The 19389-nt window shown below is 38.3% G+C and overlaps 1 protein-coding gene across 2 annotated transcripts in view; it reads left to right on the forward strand.

Annotated features, from left to right (window-relative positions):
• The window catches only part of kcnn1 (potassium channel, calcium activated intermediate/small conductance subfamily N alpha, member 1), a 60127-nt gene that overhangs the window by 11723 nt on the left and 29015 nt on the right, over positions 1-19389 (forward strand). For both annotated transcript variants that reach the window (XM_031901701.1, NM_001079016.1), the window contains 2 exon segments: positions 17696-17837; positions 18486-18596. In XM_031901701.1, the coding sequence (XP_031757561.1) occupies positions 17696-17837; positions 18486-18596 (253 nt within the window).

Below are 19389 nucleotides of genomic sequence, written 5' to 3' on the forward strand. Positions count from 1 at the left end.
TATGTGGATAAAGTGTATAGTAGAAATGTATATTTTTAACCCTATGGGGGCAGCCAGTGCATATACTTAAAACTATTACTTACCAGCATTTTGTGTCCCTCCTTTTTCAAATTAACACTGTAAACTCAATTCAGAAATACAAGAGGATGTAAAGAAAACAAATCCTTTAGCTTTTGAATTTTTTTTTTTAAAAAAGACCCATTTGCAGGAACATAATGAGGTGTATAGGAATTAACCAGAGGGCATGCAATCTGTAATCATAGGCATAAAAGTGAGTTTATCTCTTCATGCCTCATTGTACATGGTTTCACGGCAGGAGTAAATGTGTTTGCAATGACAGCTCCCAAATCCTTCATCATAGACCCCGAAGGTCAATAACTATTTTGCCAGACAGCATACCAGTCTTTAAAGACAGATGAGAGACTTCATGGCTTCCAAGTCCTTTCAGTCAGTGTTATTGTCTGCAAGGCCTTTTTTCATTTCTCTGACTTGAATGTCATCCATTGGCCATACAAAGCAAGGCTTCAAATGGCAATATACATGTTTGTAACATAAAAACAGTAAATAATCCCCATAGTGAAAATGTGTTCTGCCTACTGTTCCAATTAAAATGAGTCATATTTTGTTAATAGGATAGTTTACTGCAAATTAACAGAGATTTCATATTATACTTTCTTTTGAGTCCTAGTTAAAAGGGAAGTTGATATTAGAAGTGAATTTTATTGTGATGCAGTTATCAGTATTCTGAGACAATTTGCAGTTGACTCTTTTTTGTATATGGTTTTGCCTCTCTCCCACATGATTTTTAAAATTCCATCTAAATTTTAGGTTAAGGTACTAAAAAAATGTATATTTTTTAGTATATCTTGTGTTAATATCCCATGCAATTGCTCAAACCACTCCTTAGTTGCTGGGACAAGCAAGACATAACTACCAGATAACTCCAGACTGTAGAGAAAGTTCAATATATCAAAAATATATCTATATATGAATAGATCTATAAATATCCAAATACCAGTTGCAACTTGTCTTAGCATATCATATTAAAATGTAAATTTTGTGTGAACATCGTCTATAAGGGTAAGGCCCCACAAGGCTGACAATCTGCCTGTCGACTTGAAAACCTTCTAATTGTGCCTGCACCCGGAAGCACTGAATCGGCCCAAGTGCAGGCACACGCAAATGATATCCATCAACTAAAGTGAGGCTTTCCATTTGTTGGTGGATATTGGCTGTGTGTGCCTTCACCTGGGCAGAGTCATAGATTAAAGTTGACAGATAGGCTACAGTTAGAAAAGCTGTATTTCATCTGCAGTAAAGCTTAAATGAAACAAACTTAATTTTAGTCCACTCTGTAGAATAAGTTTATTTATATATAAAAGTAGCAAATTATATATTTAACAGTAGGTCATACAACCTATTTTAAAATCCACGTATATTGACTTCCTCCTGAATTTATCTATTTTGTGCGAGACAGAGTCAGGACAGAAGGGAAGGTGGGAGTTGAGGCTTAATATCAGTATTTGCACTTCATTTGTTGCCTATTAATGCTGATAACATACACCTTTAAACTAGATCTTTTTTTAAAAATCCCTATTTTGGTGGGTTTTTTTGGACTTGCAGTACCTGTAGATGTATATTGCCTCAGATGTTTTTCCCATAGGCTGCAAGTCATTTAAGTGTACTCCATTTAAGACAAACACTCATCAATAACATTCACCAGCTGCTAAAAGGACCTATCACGTATAAGTAGCGTTTTTGTTAAGAACCCACATGCCAGAGAGCCATTGGTCTAATCAGGCCGTGTTGCTTATAGGAAGCATTATTTCTTTGCAAGCCACCTCTTCTGTGAGATCTGCTCAAAAGCAAGGGACATGATCATGGGGTAATGGATTGGGTTGTGCTCACGGGTGGATCCTCCCCAACCTGCTTGACACTTGAAGAAAAAAAATAAGATAAAATAAAAAAAAAGAAAATATTTCTGCTCCCTTGTTCAAAGTCTGTATCCAGCTGTGGGGTGGGGGATGCTACAGCCAGCTGATTGTGTCAGAAATATGTTTAGTGGGACAGTTACTGTGTGTCTGCTTACTTCAAACATCCATGAGAACAGGTCAACTCTCTCCTCTTACAACTGGTAAAGCTTTGGTGCTGCTACTCTTCCTCCAGCCAATCAGAGCTGTGGGGAATCAGATTGACTGGAGGGTAAACTTCCCTCCAGCCAATCCAACTTCCACTCCCTTTTCTAGGTCCTATACTCTATGGGTAAAAGCAGAATCATGGAAGCTGTAGCAGATACGAAAGAAAATACTTGACCTGTGGTGAGCAGTGATTTAAGTAGCCAGACATACAATCTGTTCACCTCCATGATGGTTTTGACACCTGTGACTGCAGCTACCTAATGACCATCAGCACCCCCACCATCTTGAAACATCCTTTGCCCTTCACTAGCAGGTCAGTAAGGATTTTTTATTTTTTTTTAATAGAACATAACAGGAAAAATTAAAAAGGGCAGAAAACAGTGTTAAACAGAAGAGAAAGAAATGGGATCAGAGATAGTTATGGAGAATGGGAGAAGAAATGTGGGTGTACCTATAAGGAGAGCAAGTGAATGAAGAGAACATATAGTTGAGAGGAGTGGATTGTGGAAAGGAAGATAATAAATAGGCAGACATTACATAAATACCCCTTTAGGTCACAAGCATTCCAGATATTAGATCCAATACCTGTACATGCATTATCACCTAGAAGACTAAATAAGGTTTGTGTGTATAGCCAAGGACTGACAGTAGATGGCCTTTGTGGGTCAAGGGAGCTACCAGTTTTTGTGGCTTTTAATCATGCAAGTACCTTGTTAGTGTTATCAAATTTGCAGCTTTGAAATTCTGCTTGTTAAAGGTTTCCAAACATACAACTTTTATTTTCTCTGAGATCACTCCAAAAGCCAGGCAGCACCACTAAGGCCCAGTTTTTATTTTGGCTAATCAGCTTTTGTTCAATGGCACCAGAGGTTTTTTAGCCAAACTGACACATTAGGGGGTTATGTAATAAATGTTTGCCCAGGAACAGTAACCCATAACAACCAATCAGCAGGAAGCATTTAATGGTCACCTGTTTACAAGCAATCATCTTATTGGTTGATATTGGTTACTGCTCCTGGACAAACTTAGTGCCTTTTATTACATATGGGGGATTGGGTCAATAAATACACTGATCAGAACAGAATGAAATCTTACATTATGCATGTGCATGCACGTAACTTTAGGCTAAAAGGAGAAGATTAGAACGATGATGGGTCAAAACAAACAAAACTTGATTCTTTTGTTCAGTTAGGAACATCTTTAAATAAGACATGAAACAATGTACATTTAATACTTACAATTTTCCGACAGAGAAGCACAAAAGCAAAGCAATTAAAGCTTTTTGTACGTTTTAATAGTCTCAACCCTCCCCCACATGAAAAAAAAACATTCAAACCTATGGGAAACACATTTGTCCTTCTCAGCTTTGTGATATATATAGAAAAAGATCTCTGATAAGGAATCAATCCTTCCAATCATAATGTATCACAATGACACAGACTGAAGGAGCTATGAGACTTGGAATCTACTTATCTTGCATTACAGAGCTATGGGGCAACAAGTCAATATCAGCCACTGCAGTGCCTCAAACAGAAGGGAGCTATACAATGCTTCATGTTAACATAATAGTCATTCCATTTGCACTACTCTGTCAGTCATTTGCTTCTGCATTGTGATGTCTTCTTCTGCACTCTTCATTAACTCAGCCAGGGCTGCAAAGATCCCAACTTACCTTCACTCCATTACCATATATATATATATACTTGCTAATGTTGCTTACACCTGGTGCTCATCTTTTATACTTCATCTCTAACTGCTGTTACTTTTTCATGGAGTGTCAACCCTCTTAATAGCATCTCTACCCCAAACCACTGCTTTTTATAGAGATAATATTACTGGTTCTTCTGGCACCCAATTATGTGGGGGTCCCCTGTGGCAGTAGGGGAGTTACATTGACTCCATGAATGCACCTGAACAGGGACCCTTCTTCAGTAAGAGTTGTAATTTATGTTACGTTTCAATGCCTCTCCCTGTCTGATGTCCTGTAACCCCCAACCTCTCAGCCTCTCTACCTGCCAATACCTTTCTCTGCTGTATATCCTTTCTTACTGCTTTTCCCAATCTCTTTTTCTGCTGTTCCCTTATCCGTTCATTCCAGTTTGTTACATGCCCCCTAACCTGCTGTTGTGTCCCCTCTTTCTAATGTCTAATGCTACTCCTAGGGAGAAACTGTGAGTGTAAAAGCAACTGAACGCCAGGCTTTTCCTAAATGCACGCCTGCTCTGACAAATTACAGGGGTTTAGGGCTTGCTGCAGCTGTTCTGGAACTTTTTTTTAAAGAGGGAACTATTTTGCAGTCTACAGAAGACAGGTCTTCTGAAACAAAATACCCTTCAGTTAGTAATAGACAAGGTCTGCCCAATCTCTTTTTTTCTTCTGCAAGTTAATCCTCATGCAGACCTTTTTCCGTTTTAATCTATTGCAGGGTGATCTTTTAACAGGCAGTTAACAGGATAAGGTCTCAGACATTTCTAAATATCTAGCTAGGGACTGGTTATGGCACTCTCAAAAATAACTTGCTTTATTCTAGTAAAAAGGAACAGCACTTAGTGCTGGCAGACCTGGATATAGCACAGGGTGAACTAATGACTGCAGATTTTGGTGTAGACTGTGCTATATCTCTGGATAATCAAAGGTCACCTCGTGAATGTTTATTTTTAAGTTTAAAGCAGTTCTGGTTTTCCCCTGTAATGTTCCTTGAGCTCATTATTGTAGATTGTTGTACAGGAATAGACAGTACTGGGATTTTACCTCTTATAGTGTGCCAATCTAGCTGTACATAGACTGCCCATTATCTGAACTGGGCAAGTACAGCCAGTGCTGGGTTTCTGCCTAACCTAATGGGCTTTACTTTAGCAGTGCAGGTATGCAATGTCAGTTAATCTTCAAAATGCACATTGTCGGGAATCAAAGGCATTTTTCATTTATTACTTTTAAAAAATGACCTTTTGACAATAAAATGTCTGTTGCAAAGGCATTACAGAAGGCTAACGTCTGGCGTGCGCACATTTTGTTGCAGATGTCTATATGCAGTACAGACAATGCTGCTTGATACAAAGGGAACAAAGGGGATAGGGTAATTTTTCTGCTTAATGTAGTGTGAAGTCTTATCTATGTGATATCAGGTGACATGTTGTAGTGGGTTTTTTTTTTCATATGGCGTACAATAAAGATTAGTAGGATGACATCTTCATTACAGATTATTCTGACTCATTTAGACAATGTTGTGTTCCTATGTAATGTTAGGGTAACCCTCTGACTCCACACTATGGTTCTGTCAGCTCCTAAGATCTACTAAATGCAGATTATCCCAAACAGGCACAATGTTTGGTGCCCCTTTAGGGTAGCATTTATAATAAATTATTGGTTCAGGCCCCTACAAGGAAATGTTACATTTTAAGATAGGGAGAACTTGTTTTTACTGGTTTGTATTATATTGAAATGTATTGTTACGTCTTGCTTTCTGTAGACTGCTACAATTGCTGTAGGACTGCTACAATTTGCCTGTTATCTGACTGAACCTGCCCACTGAATACTGGGCAATGAGGCCATCCATATAGATTTGCAAAAGTGAGATGCAGCTCTTGTTGTTTTCAGATGTGCAAGTGTCTCATCTGTACCAGTCTGTCTGTCTGTCTTTGAACTGCCTTCTGTGGTAGCATATATGCCCAGGTTGTAAAGAAGTAGGGTTTGTGTAGAAGGTTATCCACCAACCTGGGAGACCATTATCCTTTTCATGCAATATGGGTGCTAGTGTTGCGCGAATCTGTCTTATTTTGCTTCACTGAAAAATTCCCAAAACGCCTTGAAGTCAAAGGCATTTTTTTCTGTGCAAAGTACATTGAAGTCATGGGCTGTTTTTTTGCAGAGCTTTTTTCTCCCTTTTATAGGTTGCAATAACATCCCCACACAAGTAGATTTGTCCAGTGTACTGCTGCCAAAACATCAATTTTTTTTTTCTAAATGTGAGAATTTTAAAAAAAAAGCACCCTCCAAAAAGTGCCAATACCTTATTTATTGAGTTATGTCATAAAAGGCACTAACTTTGCCCAGAGGTAGTAACCCATAGCAACCAATCAGCAGGTAGCATTTACTGGTCACCTGTTTAAAAGCAAACATCTTACTGGTTGCTATGGGTGACCTTACAAAAATACCTTACTGAAACTCTGCTTTCAGTCTACTCAAATAAGGCAACTGAGCGACATTCACTGTTCAAGATCCAACTTGCAGCGTTTAAAATCTCCCCTTCTAGCCCTTCTGCCAAAACCGGAAGTCAATTGTTGCTGCTGTACAGAGGAATTTTTCATCCTGTTGGACTGATTTATCTCCGTAAGTGCTGTGAACACTAAAGGCAGCACTCAGGTCAGCTATAAATTTAAGCACTACAGAAAACCCCATAAAGTCAGCGTGCTCTTCACTGCTTGCAGCTCTTACAGATACAAATTACACAGTCACAACACTTGACTTCCGGTTTTTCTCTACTTGCTTGGCTAGGAGGAGAAGTGGGGTGCCTCATGTTGCTTCCTACTCAGTGAATGTCACCCTATTGCCTTTTCGAGTAGACTGGAAGCAGAAGTATTTTTAATAAAGTATTAAAAATAATAAACTTTGTGCAGGATGGAGCTACTATTAGTGCAGGACAGAGTAGATTTTTTACTTCGATTTTTTAGTGTTATTTTTCCTTTAATGAGTAAAGGTCATGGAAATTTGAGTCCATGCATAAAAGTTTCCAGCTGCACCTTTTCAGAGCTGCCTAATTCAATGTTTCTGTACACTGCAAATAATAGGACGTTGCTTATTTCAAATTACATTTCTATGAACAACTTAGGGGAAAGATCCACACAGAGAATTTGGGAGTTTTGATGATATTCTCTATTCTTTAATTCCTAGATAGGTAAGGGCTACAGTGCATACTTAACTGTATCACTTCTTTGCTGTAAGTCAAAAATGTCTAAATAGTATATTTTCACAAATACTGAGGTCAGATCATAATTTCAAAAGGGGTTTTAGAAAAGAAGCAAAGTGGCTTCAGACACACACCACAGAAACCCCTTGCAGTTGTTCCACAGAAGAGCAGTCATAGCTGGGAAGTATGTGTTATACAGGTACAGTAGTACAAGATGGCAAAAGGATAACTGTAGGGATCATTTACTACATGGAAGTCAGGGTGCAGAGAAAAGAAAACCACCATGTTTTTGCAGTTTGCAGACTACCTATCTTGATAAATAGCCACAAGATTCTGCAATCTATTCCGGAACACAGAGATGTTTTGTTGCCCATTAATACTGCTGTGCTTGCTTTTACAAGTGCTGTAGCATGAGGGGCAGGTAAAAGAGGCATATATCTATCCCTATGTCATTCAAAATCTGCAAGTTAGAGAGCAGTGGAAGATGCATGGTGCAACAGGCCATACAGCAGGTGGTAAGGACACTGCTCTCTTCACATTTTGCTGGATTTTTTAAATTCATTGTGAGGTGATGAGGGCAGACAGATTCTAGACAGAAGTGCTATTTGGATGAGCACTTTGTAAAAGACGCCTTTTATGTCAACATTGCCTAACTTGCGCCCCTAAGGTACATTCAATCATCCACCAACAGCTTAGAATTGAAGGGCCATTTTTGGGTAGTGGAACCCTGCAAATTATTTTTTGCCTTGGCCTGGCTACTAAACACAGCCCTCACCTTCATCAATCAATTAACAATTTTTTGAACCAATGTTTTAAAAAATGTTATACTCAAGATAATGAAAAAGTGAGGTATACACTGAATGGATAAGAAGGATTTGGAGATTTGTATATCTCTAGGCAGTGTCATTCTGTGGCTACTAAAGCAAATACAGTACTGTCTTGTATAAAAAAGGGCATTGACTCAAGGGATGAGAACATAATTTTGCCCCTTTATAGGTCCCTGGTAAGGCCTCACCTTGAGTATGCAGTGCAGTTTTGGGGTCCAGTCCTTAAGAAGGATATTAATGAGCTGGAGAGACGTGCAACTAAACTTGTAAAAGTGATAGAAGGATTTGATACTGTCATGGTTGGGGTTGTATGCTCTGGAGAAAAGCAGCACTGTACCCTGGTCGGGTGCCACTCTAGGCACCGGACCTCTAAGGCACCCTATTGGACCATACACAGTATGAATTGCGCGGAAGAGATGAAATGTGCATACGTATTATGCCACTTCTGTCCCTGTGGATCAACCAGGTCTCCCCTCCCCCCTTTAATTTACCATATAGGAATCCACCCCCCTAAAGCTGCCACCATAACATAGGCACAGGCACTTGAGTGCCTATGGTAAATATGGCCCTGGAGTAAAGGGGACATTATTAGCCCTAAAAGCCTGTTATAGGACTTTATAGTCAGATAGTGGTGGATCTTTATATAGAAAAACACAAAGAACTAGATGCCACCAATTTAGACTTCATAAAGAAGAAAGAACTTTCATTTGAAGCAGTGAATATTGGTATTCACGAAGGTAATGAAGTACCATTTTCACTGCTTCAAATGATCCACAGCTATGGTGATCCCAAGATCTACAGTTAGTTTTGTATTGATATATGTATATATACAGATCCTCTCAGTGCTGCCAAGTTGGAGGCCCCATAGTTAATGATATGCAGGCAGCATATACAATGACATACAACTCCACATAATGCTCTGTCTGGGGATTTTAGATCTATGATGGCAAATGGAGGAAAGAAGCTGCTTACCTCCAGGCTGGTTAATGCATGTCCTGTCAGTGATCTGACATGGGCCCAAGTGTGCTCATGTCAAATTGCTATTTTTTCACATTGGCACATATTTGTGTACGGACACATTTTAATGGTCCTGTATGTTTTCTCTATAAATATATTTTTTTCTAATCTCTGTGCTCTATGATATATCCAAAACCTCACAGAGGACACATGCAGATAACTAGGCAAAATTTACCAAAGAAATGGCTAAAATCTGAAATGTTCCGACTGTTGCTTTTTACTGTAGTTAGCTTTTCTTTAATTAGTTACAACATTTAGAAAAAAATGATAAGATATGACAGATATAATATTGGCTAGACTATGAAACTTTTCAAATGACTGCAGCAACCTCTAACTCCCTTCTGACTGCCCCTGCTATCTCCATATCTCTCCCTTCTCTATCACTGCTTGGTTTTCATGGCAGACAATGGGACTGTCATCCATTTTTAACCATCTTTACGTAAAAAAGAAAGGTTGGGGGTTCCTTCATTCCCAGTTACCCAGCATGCATTTCTTAGGAGCTATAGTTTTTAAAAGAAATTCACTATTCAGCTAATAAAGAATTAAAAATGTTGAACCTTTGGCAGTAAAGAAATTCATAAAATGAATATATCCTTTTTATGCTGTCTGATGTGATTTCTGTGTATTTATTCTTAGAAAATGTTATCAGAAAATATTTGGCTCAGCTGTTTGTGTCTGTGAATCAAGGCAATGTTGGGTATTTTTCTGTTAATCAGACTTTCTTAGTATTACTTCAGTATAAAAGATGCTCCAGCCTGCCCTTTTTTTCCAAGTGTGGATAATTGGAGGTAGAGATAAAGGCGCCCCCAATAGAACTTTATATTCATTTAGCAGTGCCTCATTACACCTCTGTCTAGCAAGATCAGATGATGGAAAAACATAAAATATATAGATCAATAGCAGTTATAAGGCTGCCTTTATTTACAAGGCAGACATACAGAGGATGTCAGGCAAAAGCAATGTTCAAAGGGCAATTTTGGACATGGATTGCAATTGTTTTTACCCATAAATACCTTAATTTAAGAAGCTTCAAGGCATCACATAGCCTTGTAGTGAACTAAGGGCTTTGTGAGAATCATAAACCTACCACTGATTTGTATAACAGAGTATTTGCGGCTGTGGCCAGTTGGGGGTGGTGTATTCCACCTAGTGTTCTGTGTCTAGCTGGACCCCCATCTAACTGCAGAAGACACATTTTGTAGCCTGCGGCTCTAGGGAATATGGAATGTGTTTTAGGCATTCATAGAATTAGTTGCTAATAAATTAGCGACTGTGAAAGGAACAAAAATCAAATTTTGCAGCTGCCAACAACTATTTTATGATATGTCATACTGAGGACCTGCTACAAAGCTCTGATAACAGATGCATCTGTGAGTGGAATCCTGGTCAGAGACAGATTTGTTATCTAGGTGAAATTGCATCTTGCGAATTAACCAGGGAAATCACCAGCACTTGAAAGTGAGATATCTTTAAAGCCAACTTAAAATGTCCCCCAAAAGTGCTTTAAAGGGTAAATATAATCTATAAAAAGAAGGGAAATTGATTTATATACATTTTGGTTATTAACGCTTGGGGAGAGAGAGCCATAGATCTTTTAGTTTTGCAAAATGAATACAAAATATTATCATGCCCAGTCTCATTCTGCCCAGTCCCAGACAGATTCTCATAACAGGTGATTTTTAGTTTTACACATTATTGATTTTTGAACATCTTATTAAAAATGGAATTCTTAGCATAATAGGTGCTATCAAAGACAGGGAGCCCTTAGCCTCATGGTAGAGTATGAGACCATGACGGCAGGTCTGTCTGTGGACTAACACACAAAAATGAGTAACACTGAACAGATCTGCAGTAAATTTAAGGTGTGGTTTGCTATTGCGGTGATGCTGGTGAACACTTGCCTTGATAAACAGATAATGACAGCTCAAAGCCAATATAAAGATGGATGATTTTTGTAGAAATAACACTAATACAGATAAAACTATCTCATATTCTGCTGGTCAATTTGCACTTCTCAGTTAACGAGTGCAGAAGCTCATGGCTATCACACAGACAATGTTCTATCTTGTTAATCACTTCTTAAGGGGGATGAGGGAATGTTTGCAAAGGAGAACTTTACTGGATGGATACAGCATGACTCACATCCTGCCATTTCTTTGCTACAGCATGTCCCTTAGATGCCAGCGGTGAGGCATGCATGTCAGGGAGAAGCCAGGCTCCCATTGCCTGCCCTGCTCTGGACTAGACAGCCATTAATCTCCTCATGCAGAGAGGCTTAATAAAAAGCATGCAAACAGCATGGTCTCATTTAAAGGCTCAGCCCTACTCACTGAGCAGTAGGATGGGAACTCACTCAGCCATATAAACTCATTCTGCCGTAACTGGCATGCTCATTATTACTGTGGCCCTTTCTCTTTCAGACCAAAGTTTATTAAACACGGTTTAGGAAATGTATAATGGCAAACATCTTAGGCTTATTTGCATGTAAGCATGTAGAGTCTGATGCCTCTCTTCCTTGTCCATGTGTTTGATATATACTTTAATTATAACAAACAAAGAAAATAATTATGCTTATGTATGTTTATGTACTGTGATATAATTTAAAGGAACAGTAAAGACAAAATGACGTATTCCTTATATGAAAGTGCATATTGTAAAATTCACAGTGAAATCTGTTTATGGTGGATATAAAATGCATTATGCATGCCAGATCTGAGCTCCAACATGGTGTCCACAAATGTTGGTTTCATTTTATTTGATAAAATGCTTATTTCATCTAAACCCCCATGTCTTCAAATCTTGGCTTTAGTACTGGAGTCAAGTGATAAAATCACAATACCAGCTATAATTGTAAGTTCAGTGCAATAATTCTATGTACATCATTTATAAACTCAATATAATACAAAGTTTGCATATTATTAAAAAATATGTGACTCAAAATGAAAATATAGTTGATTGTAGGCCCCTTCACTTCATATTTACTTATGTACAGATTATTCTATGTGGAAAAGTTTGTGTCCAGATTGTGCAAATCCCAATCATACAAAAAGGGGTTAATACAGTTATTTTTCTGTTATAATAGTCAAGTAATTAAAATAAGTTATGCAGGGGATATTTAATACATCTTAATAAATCTAACCCAGGGTCATAGTGCTGAATCCCAGACTTTAAAGAAGCAGCATAAAATACAGCCTCATACTTTACTGAGTTTAAATTCTATTTACTTAAAGAGATACTGACACCAGAAATAAAATCTTTTTTTTACATCTATCATAACATTGTCTTTGCAAGAACTTTATAATTTTGCCATAAAAGTATTTGCCTGATGCGTTTACATTACTGTCTGATTCCCCTTGTTCCTCTATGAGGGAGCGGCCATATTTGTCCGTTAGCATTAGAAGCTATAACTGGCAGGCTGAGAAGAGACAGTCAGGTTGGCAAAACAGTCAGGTTTAGGAATTTCAAGTAACAATTATTTACAGAAGCAAACCTGTCAGCGAAAAACCGTCAACATGACCTATAGGGAACTTTTTATGTACAGTGGAGGAAATAATTATTTGACCCCTCACTGATTTTGTAAGTTTGTCCAATGACAAAGAAATGAAAAGTCTCAGAACAGTATCATTTCAATGGTAGGTTTATTTTAACAGTGGCAGATAGCACATCAAAAGGAAAATCGAAAAAATAACTTTAAATAAAAGATAGCAACTGATTTGCATTTCATTGAGTGAAATAAGTTTTTGAACCCCTACCAACCATTAAGAGTTCTGGCTCCCACAGAGTGGTTAGACACTTCTACTCAATTAGTCAACTTCATTAAGGACACCTGTCTTAACTAGTCACCTGTATAAAAGACACCTGTCCACAGAATCAATCAATCAAGCAGACTCCAAACTCTCCAACATGGGAAAGACCAAAGAGCTGTCCAAGGATGTCAGAGACAAAATTGTAGACCTGCACAAGGCTGGAATGGGCTACAAAACCATTAGCAAGAAGCTGGGAGAGAAGGTGACAACTGTTGGTGCGATTGTTCGAAAATGGAAGGAGCACAAAATGACCATCAATCGACCTCGCTCTGGGGCTCCACGCAAGATCTCACCTCGTGGGGTGTCAATGATTCTGAGAAAGGTGAAAAAGCATCCTAGAACTACACGGGAGGAGTTAGTTAATGACCTCAAATTAGCAGGGACCACAGTCACCAAGAAAACCATTGGAAACACATTACACCGCAATGGATTAAAATCCTGCAGGGCTCGCAAGGTCCCCCTGCTCAAGAAGGCACATGTGCAGGCCCGTCTGAAGTTTGCCAATGAACACCTGAATGATTCTGTGAGTGACTGGGAGAAGGTGCTGTGGTCTGATGAGACCAAAATAGAGCTCTTTGGCATTAACTCAACTCGCTGTGTTTGGAGGAAGAAAAATGCTGCCTATGACCCCCAAAACACCGTCCCCACCGTCAAGCATGGGGGTGGAAACATTTTGCTTTGGGGGTGTTTTTCTGCTAAGGGCACAGGACAACTTATTCGCATTAACGGGAAAATGGACGGAGCCATGTATCGTGAAATCCTGAACGACAACCTCCTTCCCTCTGCCAGGAAACTGAAAATGGGTCGTGGATGGGTGTTCCAGCACGACAATGACCCAAAACATACAGCAAAGGCAACAAAGGAGTGGCTCAAGAAGAAGCACATTAAGGTCATGGAGTGGCCTAGTCAGTCTCCGGACCTTAATCCAATAGAAAACCTATGGAGGGAGCTCAAGCTCAGAGTTGCACAGAGACAGCCTCGAAACCTTAGGGATTTAGAGATGATCTGCAAAGAGGAGTGGACCAACATTCCTCCTAAAATGTGCGCAAACTTGGTCATCAATTACAAGAAACGTTTGACCTCTGTGCTTGCAAACAAGGGTTTTTCCACTAAGTATTAAGTCTTTTTTTGTTAGAGGGTTCAAAAACTTATTTCACTCAATGAAATGCAAATCAGTTGCTATATTTTATTTAAAGTTATTTTTTCGATTTTCCTTTTGATGTGCTATCTGCCACTGTTAAAATAAACCTACCATTGAAATGATACTGTTCTGAGACTTTTCATTTCTTTGTCATTGGACAAACTTACAAAATCAGTGAGGGGTCAAATAATTATTTCCTCCACTGTATATTCATATATTGAAAGGCAGTTTTTTGTGTCAGTATCACTTTAAAGAATAGCTACAACTCACAGAGAATTAAGCTATTATGATGTGGGCTTCTGTAGCAGTCTAAGGCAACTGCAGCCCTTTATAAGTTAAGAGTTGTTCCTCCACAGATTCCCTCATATTCTTTTTTTTTTGCTGATTCATAGCACATACTGTGGGCTGCTGTTCCTTATCTGAGCTTAGGGACTGACTCACATATATAAAAATACACATATACAATATAAAATTGGGAATACAATGTTGCACAAATAATTAATTCAGATTCACATTAAAGTAGCCTGGCATTCTTCATCACAGCTAATTAAATACCGACACTATAGCATCAGCTTTTATGCACTTTCTGCAAATGTTTTATAGATTGCCAACAATGCCTTAAGCCCAGGGTTGGACTGTAGGGTGCAGGGCCCACTAGGGCTACTACCTCAGGTCCCCCACCATCCATCTGACCCCCTTCCCCGAGTGTGTGTAAATGAAACTTACCTTCAGCGTCGGGGGAAGGAGGGGCTTCTTCCCAGTGCTCCGGCGGCCCAGTCAGACCCTGCTTAAGCATAGCGTTGCAACAGTAGCTATAGCACACTGAGCATGTTTCGTGTCACTGACACTCAAAAGATGGCCCAACACGATCCAAGATTTGGACCCGCTGTGGGCAAATTTGAAGGCAGTGATCATAAATTTACTCTCAGCTGGTACAGTTCAGTAAATTAAATATAACCTTTAATCCATATGCTCTTTTAGAATGTAATTCTTCTTTAAAGGGAAATAAAACTCTACTGAAAAAAAATTAAATGTAAGGTGCATTAATGAAAAATTAATAGATATGAAAGTGGACATTGCTTTTATTATTAATAGCATTTTTTATGTAATTAGAGTAATTTTTTCATTAAGCTAGCCATCTGCTTTAAAGTAATCTTATTAACCAATGCCTGCTTTAAATATGGCTGCTTCCAGCAACTGCAATGCTTTAGGCTGTTCTAAAATAAAAAGAGACCCACATTATGAATTTTATATAAGGTTTCCTTTTAGAGAACCTAATGGTAGGGATACCAAACCTGTGACCCTCTAGCACAGGGGTGGGCAAACTTTTTGGCTCACGGGCCACATTTACTTACCCCCGGCCAGACAGGGCCAGGGCGGGCAGGGCCAGGCCAGCGTTACGCCCCCTTAGTCTGTTTAATTCCGGCCTGCCAATGACACCAAGTCTCGCGTGATGAGACTTGGCGTCGTCGGCGGGCCGGATTAAAAAGGCCAAGGGGCCGATGTGGCCCGCGGGCCGTAGTTTGCCCACCCCTGCTCTAGCAGATACTGAATTACCAACTGCTTGCTAAGGTTTATTATTGTCATAGTTTAAAAAAATTAAGTCTTATATTTTACAATGGTTCACTATATTCACTATATAATACACAAGAGCCATGAATAAACTGTAAACATAATATTGGTGCTCAGTGATGTCATTTGTGTCACATGGCTTTATGTGTATTATAATAAAGAATGTACTCCCTGTTGTAAAATATGAGGATATTAGAAGTCACCGTGGACTTCCATGACCTGCACAAAATCACTGCGTCCTTTACCTCATTTTTTATGGTCATAAAACTCCTTAATACAAAAATACTTATATTTTCATTAATCAAATATATGAGGAGATTCAGACATATTCAGAATATTCAGAGTGCACACTCTTTATAGCAAAGAGCCATTAACTAATGCTCTCACCAAAGAAAAATATAATGTGTCTGCTTCATTTAGTAAGTGAAACAGGAAACACTGCTAGCATATTTACCCACTAAAGGTATTTTTCACATAGAGGTGTACATACTGTCACTTTAAATGGAAGCTGTATTGACCATTGTAGCATCAATCCTCCTTCCTTGATCGAAAGTGTTTATTTCGTTGAGTAGACTTGACACACAAGACCCTCTGAAAACACCTTAGGTAAAAGATCCACTTTTACATTTTGAATGATTTTTACAAATGATTTTACACAAATGTCTGTCTAACTGGCAGTTACTGCTATATTTTACACTTACTCTGTCCCCCTTTAAACAAAGCAAATGAACTCTTCTCTGCCATCACTAGTAATGCTGCCTTAGTCATAGTCTACCTGAGTAATATACACGCAAAATTTAAAAGGAGGGTTTAAAGTAGTAAGTTAATAAATGTTCAGTATAACATAGATTATCCACAGGCAGCCTTTTCAGTTTGTGCAATATGATAACATGGTTGCTCTGATAACCATAAGGCACATATGAAACAACACCTCCAGTTTTTTTTTTACTTTAATGCAATCACTACATTGGCCCTAAACAGATTCCCTTTGCCCAAATTAAACAATAGCAGATCCTGGCTAAAAAGCTACAAAGACATATCACTCAGTGATACCCCATTACATTGTGTGTGCTGATTTTCATTCAGGCTTTTAATTACACCAATCAATAAAGAATATCTAATGACAGGCACCTGTTCATGGTGTCAGTTATGCTAGCACGAAACAATATTAATGACTGGGGCATGTTTAAGGGATCAGTTGTTTCTAGGACTTAAGTGTACCAATGGTCAGAATGATAAGTCTTTTATTGAACAAACACATGCTAATGGCAATAAGGTTTAAGGGTTCGTATGTGGAAGATCCATGACTGTGTCAACAACACTGGACACTTATAGTCCATTTAAATCAGTTTGTAACAGTGTGGCTCATTTGCTAACAATGGTGCAGACTTGCTTCAATGCAGTAATCCATATTAGCCCCTGAGATATTTGCTTCTGTTGTCTTACTCAATGGTTAGTAACACTTCCATTTATTTTTCAGTGTGTCTGGAATCACCAGACATTACTGTTCTACACAGTTCGCATAACTTCCACAGATAAAAATTTATATATGCTATATATGATGCTGTTTGGGGCTCATCAACTAAATAAGGATGGCTACACATTTTCTGAAACACCTCTTTTTCTTACAGTGCACTTAACAAAGCCTTTTGCTGACTGGTTGCACTGGTCCCATTAGAAAAAAGTATTAAACAAATTATGACATTTATCAATATACAAGTGGTGGTTAGGCTGAATGTATTTTATTGTGGGGCGATAGAATTCAGAGGCAGTGCTGAGCTCTAACACCCCCATAATTCCATAGTTCCATAATTCCATAATTCCCATAATTCCTAATGCAAGTGGGGATTAAGAATTTGGACATAACTTTTCTGAGGTAGAACTAATTATTCCAGCATTAAAAAGAAATTGGTAATTTTGCTAATTTTTTTTAAACCATTGACAACCCTGTAAAAATTTCTGCAGATGCTCATATTGCTAACCAATGACATAGGTCTTATTTTATCAGATAAAAGATGTTTACAGATTGTAGAAATATATAGCACTACAGGCTAGATGCAATTGCCATTTCCTTTGTTCATTGTAGCATTATCAGTTACTCAGGTATTACCCTCAGTGCACTTAGGTCCTAGAGAAAACTATGAGGAATTGATTATTTGGCATGGAACTACAATAATCAGCCTCAGTGATTCTCAGTGCAATGGGTTGGCATGTATTCTACAGTGAAATCACCCCCCTTTCCAAACTCACGTTTTCTGGTTTTTTTTCTGTTACTTTTTCTCTGGCAGGTACCATGACAAGCAGGAGGTCACCAGTAACTTCCTGGGTGCCATGTGGCTTATTTCTATAACATTCCTTTCCATTGGTTATGGAGATATGGTGCCCAATACATACTGTGGCAAGGGAGTCTGTCTGCTAACTGGAATTATGGTAAGAATGGCATCAGATTAGAATCTCTCTTTGTTTTTCTTATTTGCCAGCTTTTCTGTTTTGAATATATCTAATATACAAATGAAATATATTTTGGATCAAAGAAATGCAGTGATGTCAAGGGTTCCCTTTAAACTCAATCATATTCAGATACTATGGTAAAGAGTGTAGCAATATGGACAAAGTTTTAGTAACTCTAAACTAGTCAATAAAAATATAAACTATTCTATTGCAGTGGCAGCAGTAAAAGCAAATTGCATTAACTGTGTGTGGTTACTGAACCTGGAGCAACCTTTGCACATATTCCCCTGCATGTTCTACAGAACTGTGTGACTAAAGGCTCTATTTGCACATGAATTCTTGTGTTTTTTATTTACTTACCTGACTTATGGAAACAATGACATAATATGTATTCAGCAAATTCTTTTCTAAGCATGCAAACTAGAAGAGTATGATGGCAAGAGGGAAAAATGATTCAATTATTTAACTGTTAATGACTTCCCACCCTCAGTCCTAACCAGAAACCCTATTGTTTTTTTGGCAATCTATGTGCCATTAATTCCTACTGAAATATTATTTTTTATTTATTTTTTGTATTTTTGACTAATAAGCCCATGTTTTTCTCCCCTGCTTGCCTTCCTTCTGCAGGGGGCAGGCTGCACAGCTCTGGTTGTCGCTGTTGTTGCAAGAAAACTGGAACTTACCAAAGCTGAGAAACACGTTCACAACTTTATGATGGACACACAACTATCAAAGCGGGTACAAATTTGCTTGTAGGGGTGGAGGGAATGGGAAGAGTAGACACAGTGGCAAAGGGTCAGAGAGTATGTGTAGCTGGGAATGTTTAAGCAAAACAGTAAAGTATATGGGGTCCACATTTAAAATTAGTTATTTTTCCATTTCTATACCCTTTGTACACGCTAGCATTACCTATTTCTATTCATACTTTTATCCTTCCCATACAGCTTTCTTTATTTAAACCCCTCTTTCAACTTTTCCTTCAAATACTTTGATATTACAGTGCCATTCCACGGAAACAACCAAGTAAATGTTTTACAGGAGAACGATAAATTCATTTAAACAAAGGGAAGAGCTAATTGTGTCTACAAGGGAGACTTGGTGGAGTAAAATTAAAAATGGCTGGAAAACAAAAGCTGATAAAAATTCATAAGGTGTAATATAGCGCTTGTGCAAATGGTGCAATTATATCAAATGCTAGTTAAAATGTCAGTTAAGTAATAATGAAGTCTTACATTTATTCTTGGACTAATGAACTGCAGGTGTTAAAAACTATAACTTCAAGCTTCCTTAGGAATTACACTGGACATCAGTTAACATTTAAGTCATTAACTCCATTCTTTTGTCCATGGGCCTACTGCTAACATATGTCATGCACCATCATTTGATCATCATCATCACCTTTTGCTGCAGTCACTTTTCCTACAATCACACAGACATCTGTGACCTTACAATATCTAAAGTCAAACATGTTAGGTAGTGCCACTTGGTAGAACTAAAGACATGTCTCCAAATTTAACCAAAACCTCACCTA

Source organism: Xenopus tropicalis, chromosome 1 (assembly GCF_000004195.4).
Source record: "Xenopus tropicalis strain Nigerian chromosome 1, UCB_Xtro_10.0, whole genome shotgun sequence".
NCBI classification, from domain to species: Eukaryota; Metazoa; Chordata; class Amphibia; order Anura; family Pipidae; genus Xenopus; species Xenopus tropicalis.